Consider the following 12,750-nt stretch of genomic DNA (forward strand, 5'->3'; position numbering starts at 1 on the left):
GCAGATGAAATGTGAACCTAGAGAGGCCTGGATTTGCCCAAGGCCTCCCCGCCAGTGCCAGAGCAGCAGGGAGGATGGAGCAGTCTTGGCTGTGTCCCCTGCTGTGGACAGTCTCCACCAGCAGCTGGATGACACAGATGTTTGCCGAGTGACTGCAGCCCGGGAGTTAGAACAGGGTCCTGGAACTGACTGCCCAGGTCTGAATGCCAGCTCCGCCATTCATGAAGTTTACCTTAGGGTCAGTGCCTCCTCTTTCTCATCTGTAAAGTGGGCTGATCATGGCACTTAATGCAGAATTATTGGGAGGAGCGACTAAGCAAATGTGTATAAAGTACTTAGATTCTGCCCCTGGCAGGTACTAAGGTCTCTTTCTGTGTTTAATAAATACATGTATCTATACATAGGTACAGTAAATACATGGAAACAGTTAACCCCCTGCCAGAGCTTCTGCCTAACAAGAGGAAAAACGGGCCCAGAGTTGTTGAGTCATGTGCTCTGGAACACACAGCCCTTACACACAGGACCCTTTCTGCCCCTGCCCAGCGGTGGGCTGGGGTGTGGCAAGCTAAGGAGTCTGTCCCCAGGATGCTGCATTCTCTAATATGTCCCAGGAGACAGGGGACAGCTCCTCTTACCTCTGTCACCAGGATTAGATCCCTGGGCCCTGAAAGGTGCCCCCAACCCGGGGCTCCTCAAGGCTGTAAAGGGCCCTTTAGAATGGGGAGGGGGACAGGGGCCCCCTAGCTTACTCTACAGCTTCGGGGCTGAGGGAGCAGCCCTCCCTTGGTGGGTTCCTCCGTCTCCTGGGACGCCGGTCTCGTCCTTACCTGGCTCCGGCTGCGTCCTGCTTGACCTTTACTTAAAGACCAGCTCTAGCGGCTGATGGGTTTCTGCGGGTCCCCGAGGAGACCCTTCAGACGGCTCGAGCCAGGCATGCTGGAGAGAGCCCCTAATTGGGGCAATGAATCATCGAGCGCGGCTCCCGGCTGGACACAAAATAGATAGAGGAGCCGGCGAGCTATTGTGCGCAGTTTGGGACGCGGAGGGGGGGAGGGGGGAGGGAGGAGGAGGAGGGGAGGAGGGCGGGCAGAGGGGAGGGAGCGAGAGGGAGGGATTCCCCCGCCCGTCGCGCACCCGCCCTCCTCCTACCCTACTCCTCCGCCCTTCTCCTCCCCCCGCCCTTCTCCTCCCCTCCTCCTCCCCACCTCCCTGCGCACCGCCCGCCGCCCCGCCTCCCTCCTCCCCAATTAAATGACCCAACGCTTTGGCAGGCGCCGGAGCTCGCACATGCGGCTGCCGCTCCAGCCGCCCGGAGCCCGCCGCCGCCGCCGCTGCTGCGTTCCGGGCGCGCTCGCCGCGGCGCCGCCGGGGGCTCGGCTGGCCGGGGGGGGCGCCTCTGTGAGCGGCGGAGCGCCCGTGCCCGCCGCCAAACTTTGCGGCGCGCACACATGCTCCAAGTTGGGCGCGGCGGCGGGCGGTGAGGGCCGCCCCGGGCGCGCGGGGGCCGGGACGGGCGGCGCGGCGCGGCCATGAGCGGGCGGCCGGCGCCGGTCTCCCGCAAGCAGCGGCTTATGGCAGCCGTGGGCGAGCGGACGGCGGGCGGCGGCGGTGCGCCGCTCTCCTGCTTCATCTGCGGCGGCGGCATCGGGCGCGGCAAGGAGCTGAAGCTGCAGGTGAAGCAGCCGGTGGCGGCGGCGGGCGCGGGGGCCCCGGCGCAGCCCTTCTTCCCGTTCCTGCAGCAGCAGGAGCCCGCGCCCGGTGCGCGCGAGCTGTCCCCGGCCGACGGCTGCGTGCTGGTGTGCGCCGTTTGCCGCTGCTTCCTGGGCGAGCAGTGGGCCGCCTTCGAGCGCGCCCGCACGCCCGTGGACAAGCGCATGTACTGGCTCAAGCGTCCCCACCAGTGCGACGCGGGCGCGGGCGGGCGCCGCGGGGGCGCCGCGGCCCCCCGCGAGTGGAACGTCGCCTACGCGCTGGGCGGCGCGGACGACGAAGAAGAAGGCGGCGGACCCGGGCCCCGCGCGACTGCCGAGGAGCCTCGAGACTCGGAGCTGTCGGAGCTATCTGACACCGACCCCCTCTCTGAGCCCGACCCGGCGGCGCGCGACGCCCCCAGTCCCCACCAGGATGGGGCGCCAGCTGCGCGCTCCGCCCCGGGGCCCGGGCCTCGCGGTGGCCGCTGCCTGGAGTGGAGGCCGGCGCTGGGACCCTCTCCGGGACAGGGTGCGGAGACCCTGGCGTCTGGGGATGTGGAAGAGGAGGGAGTCCCCTCGAAGCTCCGCGTGGATGGGGAGCCCAAGGCTGGCATCCGGCGCCGGCGAAAGGGCCCCGGGAGGCACTGGGTCCCAGAGGCCCGGGCCAGCGTCCTGAGGGGCGTGCAGGATCCTTGGCAAGGGCCTTCAGTGCAGGTGGCTCCTGCAGAGGGAACGAAAGGAGCTTCTTTGGGCAGGGTTGCCAAGACTCCCGAGAGCAGGCCACTGGGGGAGAGCCGTGGGGGCTACTGCATGTCTGAGGACAGTGACATCAACATTACCAGCGAGGAGGAGGACCGCAAGGAGCAGCCTCTCCCAGGCCCCCGAGGCCCCAAAGACAAGGAAAATGGCAGTGGCCGTGCGCCCCGGGTTCCCCTGGAGAGCCGGGCAGCACCACCAGAGGGCCTTTGCTGCTACATCTGCGGGTCAGCGCTGTCCCCGGCCTCGCAGCACCAGATCCACGTGCAGAAGCAGGAGAAGCTGGCCCAGGCCCCCTTCTTCCCCTTCCTGTGGCTGCACAGCCCGCCCCCTGGGGCGCAGCCCATCAGCGAGGGGGGTAGCACCCTGGTGTGCCCCTGCTGCTTCTCGTCCCTCATGCAGCAGTGGCACAGCTTCGAACTGGCCAGTGTGCCCGTCCTGCAGCGGCTCTACGTGGTGCCCCTGAACAGCCACGCTCCCGGCATGGCCTTCAAGGGCAGGCGGCTCCTCAGGGAAGAGGGCCCCCCCACTGGGTCCCTGCCGGAGGCCTGCTACCTCTGCGGGGAGGACTGCACCCAGGACGCCCGGGCCGTGGCCTCCAGGAGCCTCAACGGCAACGCCAGGGCCTCCATGCATTTCCCCTTCCTCAGCCTCCTGCCCTGCCCGCCCAATGCCCAGGGCCCCAACAAGCGCTGTGAGGTCCGCAGCTGCCCCAAGTGCTTCAGCGTCCTGGAGGACGTCTGGGCCCTGTACCGGGCCTGCCAGAACGAGGAGCTCATCACCTCAGTGCAGGGCTTCCTGGGCAGGTACCACCAGGCCTTCTCTGCCTCCGACCCTACTCTCTCCGAGCCGCCCTTGTCAGCCCAGGGCAGCCCGGCATCGGTCTGCTATATCTGTGGGGCTGAGCTGGGCCCCGGGAAGGAGTTCCAGCTCAACGTGAACCCATCCAGCCGCTTGGGTGAGAAGGAGCCCTTCTTTCCCTTCCTCACCGTCTATCCGCCTGCCCCGCGCGCCAGGCCTGCCGACGCCACCGGCCTGGTGGCCACCTGTGTGCTCTGCTACCACGACCTGCTGGGCCAGTGGCTGCGGCACGAGGCCCGCGGTGCCCACCACGCCGTCAGCCCCTGGTCTCGGCAGTACCGCGTGGAGACATTCGTGTGCTTCTTCTGCCAGCAGGAGAAGAAGCGTTGTCTCGGGCTGAAGGCCGTGCGGGTGGCCCGGCTGCCCTTGTTTCTCTACACTCTGCGAGCGAGCCACAGCCTGCTAGTGGATGACGGGCGGCAGCTGGTCATCGGCGCCTGCACAGAGTGCGGGACCCTGGTGTGCGCTGGCCAGGGGCTCCCTCACCAGGCACCCATGGGCTGGAGCTCCCCGGTGGCAGCTGCAAGGAAGGTAAGCAGCTGTCCTCAGTCATCCTCTGAAACCCCAGTAGGGAAAGAAGCGATGTTGTTTTCTATTCTGCTGGGGAGCAGTTTGCACTGATTCTGTGCGCTGTGTTCCAGCAGGAGGGGCCCTCTCGAGTCACCCTGCTGTGCCTGGCTGAGCTCGGAGGCCTGGGGCAGGCCAGAGTTGCTGGGGGGCCGAGTGGTCCTGTGGAAGAATAGGGCACTGCTGAAAGCAGCAGGCATGGGCCTGAACGTGAGTGTGTGTGCAGCGGAATCTATCAAACAGAGGAAGTTCGGGGCACGTCTGTCATCCGCCTGATAACATTGGTAATTAGTCCAGCCACGCGGGTCACTGAGAGGTCTCGTACTTACCCGGTTTGAAACACATCAGAAGTTCCTCTCTCTCTCGTTCCCACTAGGCTTAGCTTTTCCAGAATTTTCCACCCAAGTTCACACTTTTCCTTTGAGGTTCTCTGGTTGCTTAACAGCCGATGAAGACAGATTTCCAGACATGGAGGTCTGGGGCCCGGGAGACAGCGTCCTAGACAGGCCTTTCTCCCGGTGGGAAGAGTCTTTCTTCTCTGCAAGTCAGCTGTGCCGGGGGAGGGTGGGAAGCCTGGCGTGCACCCTGTTTATAAGGCGCCTGCCTTCACGCTGCCTGCCCGGGAGGAGCCAGACGGGGTTCAGTTAATTTTGGATCCGGCTTTGCAGAGGCCAAAGCAGGAACTGCCCCCGGTGGGTCTGGGGAAGCAGACGTCTGTGAGTTATGATCACTGTCATGGCTACCGGGGCCAGGAATCCTAGTTTCCACTGAAGCCAGTGGTGCTAGCTTGTCTAATCCGATGCCTGGAGTGGTGGCCACTGGCAAGGGGCTGGCAGAGGACATGTGAACAGGGAAGGGTGCCTTTACTCGTCCAGGGGTGGATGTCCATCTGCTTGAAAGCTTCCTGAGTCTGCCTGCCACACGTCCATGTGTGTGCGCGTGTGTGGGCTCCTGGGTTGCGTGTTCACACGTGGTGGCTGAGTCTATAAAGTAGGTGCCTGGCCCTGATGCCTTTGTGCTCTGCCCAAGGTTCTTTCAACGTCAGCATCCTCTTTGGGCTTAGTGCTTTCTTTGGGGGCTTTGGTCTGGTTTGGGGGCTTCTGTCTTTAGAACGTTTGGGAATGGCTTCTCACCCCCACTGTAGATGCTGACGTCTCCTGGTGGTGTGGGGCAGCCCCGCCCAGGGTTTGCTGCTGGGAATCTGACCTGCAGTTCCTGGAAGGGTTGGACCGAGAAGAGCCCAGCCCATCTTTGGAGCAGGGCAGGATTGGGTTCCAGTCCTGCCCCTTCTCTCAATAACTGAGTGCCAGAGAGGACGCCTCTCGTCCTCCCTGAATACATGTCTTTAAGCTGAGGAGTGGAAATAAGCATTATGTGCCTCATGGAGCCATAGTGAGAATTAAATAAATCGAGGTATTTGATTGCCTCTGCAAAATCAAGTGCTTGGCATAGAGTGGGACCCCTCATGTTCTTCTGGTGTGTTGGGACAGATTCTTCCAGGATGCAGGTGGCTTCTGCAGGTTGGGTACAGATTTTCATCTTGGCACTGGGGGCCATGGGGTCATCAGCTCTCCCCATGAGGCCTCTCAGACTGTTTTCTGCAGACCATCAAACAGCGATGAGTTTTCCCATGTTGGTTTGCTCACCTGTTAGGAGTTGCTGAAATGCCAGCTGGGGGCCTTAGCTAATAGACCTTAAGGAAGGGAAAGAAGCTGCAGTTCCCAGTCCAGCTGGGACATGGGGCACGGAGGGTGGCCAGGTGTGGTTGAAGACGCTAGCTGCAGTCTGCCCAGAAGAGACCAGTGTGAGTATGGGAAGGCTGAAACATCACATTAACTTTTGCACCATTTCTAAAGCAACTTATCTTATTTGCTCCTTGCCATGTCTGTATGAGACCTTATTATTCCTTTTTTAGAGATAAGTAAATGGAGACTCAGAGAAGTCAGAGGGCCTCGGTGACTGTCACACAGCTGGTAGGTGGCCGAGTTGGGTCTTGAACCTAGGTTTTTCTACCCCAGTGTCCTGCTCCATCCAACTCTCTGGTGAGGAAGAGCCTTGGAAGATGGGTGGGATTTGTTGGGGGAGGATTCAGGAGAAAGGGAAATAAGGTTGGGGTGAACTAGAAGCCTTGAAATCAGGAAAAGAAGAAAGGGTTTAGAGTTGAAGATGCAGAGGGGCAATAAAAAGTGAAAGCAGGTTCAGAATGGGCTGGGGAGCGCTCCGCCTGGGGCTGGACTGTGGCAGCATCCCAGGTGGCAGGGGAGGCCACCCGGCCTGCATGAGGTGGGGCAGCAGTGTGGGGCTTAGGCTCTTCCAGACAGAGGGAAAGAGAAGCCACTACTCTGCCCCCAGGAGAGCCTGACTGATGGTCAGCAGACTGTGGGAACCACAGCCTCCCGTCCCCGCATTCATGCAGCAGATATTTATGGAGCGCCACCTCTGAGCCAGCCGCTGTTCCAGACCCTGGGCTCTGGTAGTGTCAGGAGAGGACAGCTTCCTGCAGAGCTGTGGGCCCAGCAGGTGAGGCTGCTGAGTGCCAGGGTGGGCACGGGGTGGGCACTTAGGGTCCCAGGAGCTGCAGGCAAGCCCAGGGGCGGTGTGAGGGCGCGCCTTTCCCGATTCCAGCTCTGGAGACTGTGGTGCTTGCGTCCCTATTCCGTGTCTCTCTTGGGGGCAGTTTGAGAATCTGGGGTGGGGCAAGTGGCTGGGGAAGGTGGCCACAGGGAAGCCACTTAGCTGGGACAGTGTGTTCCAGAACCTGGTCTATACCACTTGCTATGATGCCTCAGTTGTTTCCTGTTAAGTATTTACTCATGACTAAATCAACTAGAAAGAAAACATGGAAGGAAGAAAGGAAGGGTGTCACTGGTACCCTCTGTTTAGATCGTGGCTTTTCTCACCAGCTGGTCCCCTCGCCCTACAGAGCCCCGTGCTCTGTAGCCACTGTCTCTGAGCTGGCTGCTTGGATAGGACTGTATTGGGGATGGGCTGGGGAGGCTGCAGCCTACCTTTTTGAGGGTGCTTGTCTGAGGAGGAGCCTCAGCACTGGGACCCTGGAAAGACCCTGGCTTGGCCTTAAGACAGATCTGGCTTCAATCTTCATTCTCCTGGGAGCTGGCTGTGTGACCTAGGGTAAGACTCTTGCCCTCTCTGAGCCTCAGTTGCTGCCCCTGAGAAATGGAGATGCTCTTTCCCCTGAAAAGTTTATGATGTGACACCTGCTGGCGGGCAGCAGAGATATGGGTCCCATTCATTCCCTTCTCGTCCCTGAGCTGCTTCTAGCTCAGGGTTGGTCTCTCACTGGCACCCACGGGCTCTGGTGTCCCAGCCTCTGCCCCCACTTCTCTGTTGGGGCAGGGAATGGTTGTCCCTCTTGAGAGCTAGGAGGCATGGCTGACCAGGCTATAATAACCACGAGGGTCTATGCTTTCCGAGTTCCAGCCTGTGCCAGACTTTCCTGTACTCACACTCACTGGGTCCTCAAAGCAACCCCATTTAGGGAGGTACCGCTATCCTCATGTCATAGAGGGAAAAGCCAGTCCATAGAGGTCAAGGAGTTTGCCCAAGGTCACTCAGCTAATGGCATTGAGGTCAGCACTGGGCTAGGAGCCTGGCTTTGGAGTCTGCTGTCTTGACTTCTGTCCCCTCTGGGGCTCCAGCCATAGGGGTGGCAGTGCCCTGGGTGGGGAGGTCTTAATAGTTCCTGTGCATGCCCCTCCCCATGCCCCCCCCCCCCAACTTGAGCCAGCAGAGCAGCTGAGAGGTAGGAGCCAGCTTGCCTGGGGCAGAGGTGCTGAGAAGCCCCCACCAGCTGGCTCTGCTGCCAGGAGCACCCCCCACCCCGCCCCGCACGTTTTCCCACCCACTGAGAAATGGGTGGGTCTTTGCTGCCCCCAGCATCGCCCAGGTGTTCAGATTCCAGCTGGGACCTCCTCCTGCTGCCAGGAGACGTCTACTCCCGTCAAGGATGGGTTTGCCTCGTGATCGAGCGCTTTCCTTGTGAGCCAGTTGGTGGCCAGGCCGCCCTTGCCTCTTCCGTCTGTCTAGGGAGCGTTCTGGGCAATGGAGCGTGCAGCTGTTTACCTAACTGCACCCTGGCCTTCTTCGAGGGGACGCCCGCCCAGCCCCCTGAGCCCGGCCTCCCAGCCTGGAACAGGTGTTGCCGCTGGGCCGCCTTTCTTTTCTCTGCGCTGACATCTGAGGCCTGCAGAGAGCGTCTGTCATCACTCGCCTGTCAGGACCGCGCACATCTGTTTCCCGTGTTCCCTGCTCTCTGCGCCCACTCGGCTCCTTGCTCTTCAGGGAGGGCCTGGCGGCCCCTCCTCCCAGGTCCAGGCTTGAGGGGCACCTGGACAAGGTGATTGGTTGGGGGAGCCTCCCGGAAGGTGCCAGGAGAGGCTGCCAGCTGGGCTGACACTGGCACCCTGTCCCTGGCAGCTGCTGTGAAGTGACTGGGCTTCAGGCCTTTCCCAAGCTCTGACCACCTCCTCCGAGGGGAGGTCTCTGCTTTTCTTGGCGAGTTGGGAGCCATCTGCTCAGTCGAGTAAGCTTTCCAGATGCGCCTCGTCTTAACCCTGGAGGTGATTGGAGACAACTGGGATGGCCAAAGGTCTTCAAAACTCAGCCTCCCTGGAGACAGGGAAGGGGCTGGGGCAGGGCTGGAGGGGTAGCTTGCCCAGAGCTTTTTGGTCCCTTCTCTGCTTAGATTTCTCTGGATCTGACCCCTGGAAGGTTAACTCTGCTGTGACTCTCTTCTGAGCGATTGAAGGTTCTGGCCTTGTTGGCACATTTTCTTGGCCGAGGAAGAGCCCACATCTGATTTCAGGTCCATCTTCTGTCCCAGGCTCGTGTCGCTGCAGGGACTGTAGAGAGGGATAGTGCTTCTGCCCTCTGGGAAGAACATTGAGGACCTTGGCTTCCATTTGCCACTCGGCCCCAGAGGGAGCCCCAAGAGGGTGGTGGTGTAAAGAGCTTGTACTCACCATGTGACCTGTGGTTGTTTCCCCGACTGGTCCTCAGGGGTCACGGGTAGTTTGCCTGCCACACGTGGAATCTGGCCTGTGGTATTTATTAAGTTAATTTTTTTTTCTTTTTCCTCGAGCTTTATCAAGCTATAAAAGACATACAACATGATATAGTTTTAAGGTATATGCAGAGTATTGATTAGATACATGTATCTATTGCAAAATGACCTCTATCCCACCCCATAGTTGCCATTTCTTTTTTGTGGTGAATTTAAGATCTGTTCTCTAACAGCATTTGAGTATGTGATACAGCGTTGTAAGCTGTAATCCTCACTTAGATCCCCAGACTTGTTAACCTGTGGCTGGAAATTCAGTGTTTCCCATATCATGGGAATCTAGGTTTTAAATTTGGTATGTCATTCTGTGGCCCTGAAACGCCATGATGTTCTGTGCCGGGGAGGATAACATGTTAGGGACAGAAAACCCTCATGGGTCATCAGTTTTCAGGCGCCATTATATCAGGAGGACCAACAAGCCCACAACCTGAGGCCACTTTCCCGGGTTTATTTTTTCTAGTGAGGAAGCTGCAATGCCTGAGGGCGAGGTGGGGTTCATCTCAGAGGACGGCAGGGTCTAGTCGGGTGGGTTTTGCTGGGAGTCAGGACTGTGGGCTGACTCTTGTTTTTGTTTTGTTTTTACATTGAGATCTAATTCAAACACTACAAGACTCACTCTTTTGAAGTATACAGTTCGGTGGCTTTTAGTGTCTTTACAGGGTTGTGCAGCTGTCTTCACTCTCTAGTCCAGAATATTCCTGTCACCCCCCCCCCCCAAAAGAAACCCCTTCTGGTCACCTCCCACCCCCAGGCCCTGGCAGCCACAAATCTCCTGTCTGTGGATGCATGTATTCTACATTTTGTATAAATGGAACCACACGATACGGAGTCATTTGTGCTTGGCTTCTGTCGCTTCATATGTTTTCTTTCTTTTTTTTTTTTTTTTTATATGTTTTCAAGATTCACTCACATTGTAGCATGAATCAGTACTTCAGCCCTTTTTATGGCTGAATAATATTCCACTACATGGATAAAGCACATTTTGTTTATCAGTGGATGAACATTTGGGCTGTTTCTGCCTTTTGACTGTTGTGAATTACCACTGTGAACATTTGTGTACAGGTTTTTGTGTGGATCTGTTTTCTCTTGGGCAGATAACCCAAAGTGGAATTGCTGGGTCTCCTGGTAATTCCACATTGACTCTTTCAGTTCTCTTTTCCTTTGAGGGTTTTAGGCAGCCAAATTACATGATATGACTTAGGTTTGAGAAAGTTACATTTGTGACTCCTTGAAGCTGTGTTCTGTCAACTCACTGACCACTGTCACACCTTCCATAGGTGGTCTCCACCATGGGGTTTGTTTGGAGCTGGGAGTTGGTCTTCTCCCTGGAATAAGAGGAGTTTTCTTGAGAACATGTTGCATTTGCTCGTGGGTTTTTTACTTGCTCCAGCTGCACCCTTGGAAGTCAGAAGCACCAGATTCTGGCCCCAGAACTCAGTGGCCTTCACTCAGACCCTCCACCTGTCTGGGTCTCAGTTTTCCCCTCTGTGAAATGGAAGCAGATGGTGGGCTAGAAGCTGAGCCCCTTGGCTCCTGTGCAGCTGTCAAGCTCTCATCTTTCTGCACCTGTTGGCAGGAGTGGGACTGGGCAGTGGGGAGAGAAGATCCTCGAGGTTGAGCTCTAGCTTGGCCTGTGAGTCCAGCAGCTCTGAAGCTCTCTGCCCGCTCACTGGCTGCCCCAGCCACTTGCTGCCCGACCTATTTGGGTTGGAACCCTGAATGAAATTGATTGCTGGATTGGATTTCCTTCCAGAGGTGCCAGCAACCTTGAATGGACGACACAAAGGTCACAGTTGGTATTTGGCTCAGCTGAACCAGGCAGGCATGCCGGGGCCCTGGGCAGGAGCAGCCACCTCTTGAAGCTGTTTCTACCTGCAGAGAGTGAGTGAAGTGGGGGGAAGAGGCAGTCCAGGGTCCAAAGAGGACCACTCAAAGGTCAGAGCCCACCAAGGTCACTTTGTCCTGCCCACTTATTAGTATCAACTGTTGGCAGAGCCAGTGCCAAGGAAGATCATTGAGGGGGTTCTGTCCACCCCCTGGTCCTGATGCAGACATTGTGAGGTCTCAGGAGATGGTGATGGCGACGATGATGCTGTAGCAGATGATGCTGATCTAATGGCGCCCACTCTGTGCCAGCCACTGCCCTCCTCCGCAGACTGCCTGTTCCTCTTCTGACCACAGAGGGTGGCGTGCACTGCTCTGTGGAAAGGTGACATGAGTCTCATTTCTCAAATGGGGAGACCAGGGCTCCTGACCCTGAGAGTTTTGGATTACATGGCAGAGCTGGGACGTGAGAGAGTGGGTGGTCTAACAAATGGCCTCTTCCCATGCCCAGGGGTGAGTGGCACCCATGGGGAGAGAGTGTGGGGCTGGCAGGGGCCCACCCTGGTGGAGCCACAGGGGAGGCTGCGCTTGGACTCTTGCACCAGCTCCCTGAGGGGGCCAGCGGGGGAGGGGTTGGAGCGTTGGCACACTACAGCCGTGTTTTATAAACCTTCCCAGACCTGTAAACCTCACCCGGCTTTCAGACGAGGGTTCACAGATGGGGATTAAGAGGTTTGTGTGGGTTCTGCCACTGGGAGAGACGGAGACAGGTGGGAGGCAGGCACGGCCTTGCAGACTCCCAGACGCTGCAGCCCCGGGTCAGGAGGCTCAGGGGTCCTGTGTTCACAGCCATCAGTCCAAGACGTGGGAGGCCTGGAGGAGCCTTTCAGGCCCGTAAGGATTAGATGGCCCGAGAGGGTGGCCTTGCATGGGCGTAGGTGCCAGCTCTTTTAATCCTGAATCCTTTGATGGCAGGATCTCTCCCCAGACCCTTTTCTTTCTGGAGCGTCTTGCTCAGATGTGTGCTGTTCTTTTGTGTAATTGTGCGATGCCCTGGGGCCATCGGATGAGGGGGCCTGAAATGTTTTGAGCCGTCTCTGCATCACCGGCCCTCCACACCCAGCACCTTGGATGCCGAGGACCCCAGTGCAAGGAGAGGAAGTTGGGCAGCCTCACTGTGCACTGTCCCCTGGGTCTTGGCGGGAGGGGGCAGTGGTGGGGGCAGTGCTGTACTGGAGACAAGGCTTCTGTCTTGTGCCAGAGCTGAGGCTCCTGGGCACACACACACCCCGGTCCAGAGTAGGGCAGCCCTCCACCCTGGCCTGGGCACAGCCTGGTCTGACTGCAGTCACCCAGCCCCCTCTTGCAAAGGGAAAGATTGCTTCTCTTGCCCCTCACCCTCCTCCTCTTGTGAAACTGCACTTTCTTTGCTTTTCAAAACTGTGTGAGGAAAGCGGGCTCTGGCTCTAGTGACTTCTGCCATGGAGTGGCCGGAGTCCTTCCGGTTAACAGGCAAAACCTGGACCTCACTCACCTGTCGCTCACCAGGTGATAGGGAAGCACCAGGCTTTCTTTGAGGTGAGACCTGGCTTCGGGGCAGGTCCTGAGGAGGGTGGGCACGGGAGGGAGCCTGGAGACCCTGAACTGGAGGATGGCCAGTTGTGGGGGCATGAGAGGATAGACCCTTTCCCCCACAGCCCCCTGCCCACTGACTGTGCACACCCTGGCACACTCACCTCTCACACCCACTTTCTTTGCACACATACACTCACATGAGTGCATGCTCTTTTGTATGAACAACATATACACACTCCCACATCACATTCTCTGAGAGGTCTTAATATCTGTTGCAATTTTTAATATCTTTTTTTTCCCCTTAGTTTTGTCAGATTTTGCTTCATGTATTTTGAGGCTCCTGCATGTTTATGGTTTTTTTCATCTTTTTGATGAGTTGGCCATCTTGTCACAGAT

General features: G+C 58.2%; 1 protein-coding gene across 5 annotated transcripts in view; it reads left to right on the forward strand.

Annotated features, from left to right (window-relative positions):
* Nucleotides 1–1,774: 1,774 nt before the first annotated feature.
* The window catches only part of GSE1 (Gse1 coiled-coil protein), a 390,132-nt gene continuing 379,156 nt past the window's right edge, over nt 1,775–12,750 (forward strand). For all 5 annotated transcript variants that reach the window (XM_065925137.1, XM_065925140.1, XM_065925139.1 and 2 more), the window contains exon 1: nt 1,775–3,839. In XM_065925137.1, the coding sequence (XP_065781209.1) occupies nt 1,875–3,839 (1,965 nt within the window). In that variant the 5' untranslated portion in view covers nt 1,775–1,874. The remainder of the gene's footprint in view (nt 3,840–12,750) is intronic.

Source organism: Muntiacus reevesi, chromosome 2 (assembly GCF_963930625.1).
Source record: "Muntiacus reevesi chromosome 2, mMunRee1.1, whole genome shotgun sequence".
Lineage (NCBI taxonomy): Eukaryota > Metazoa > Chordata > Mammalia > Artiodactyla > Cervidae > Muntiacus > Muntiacus reevesi.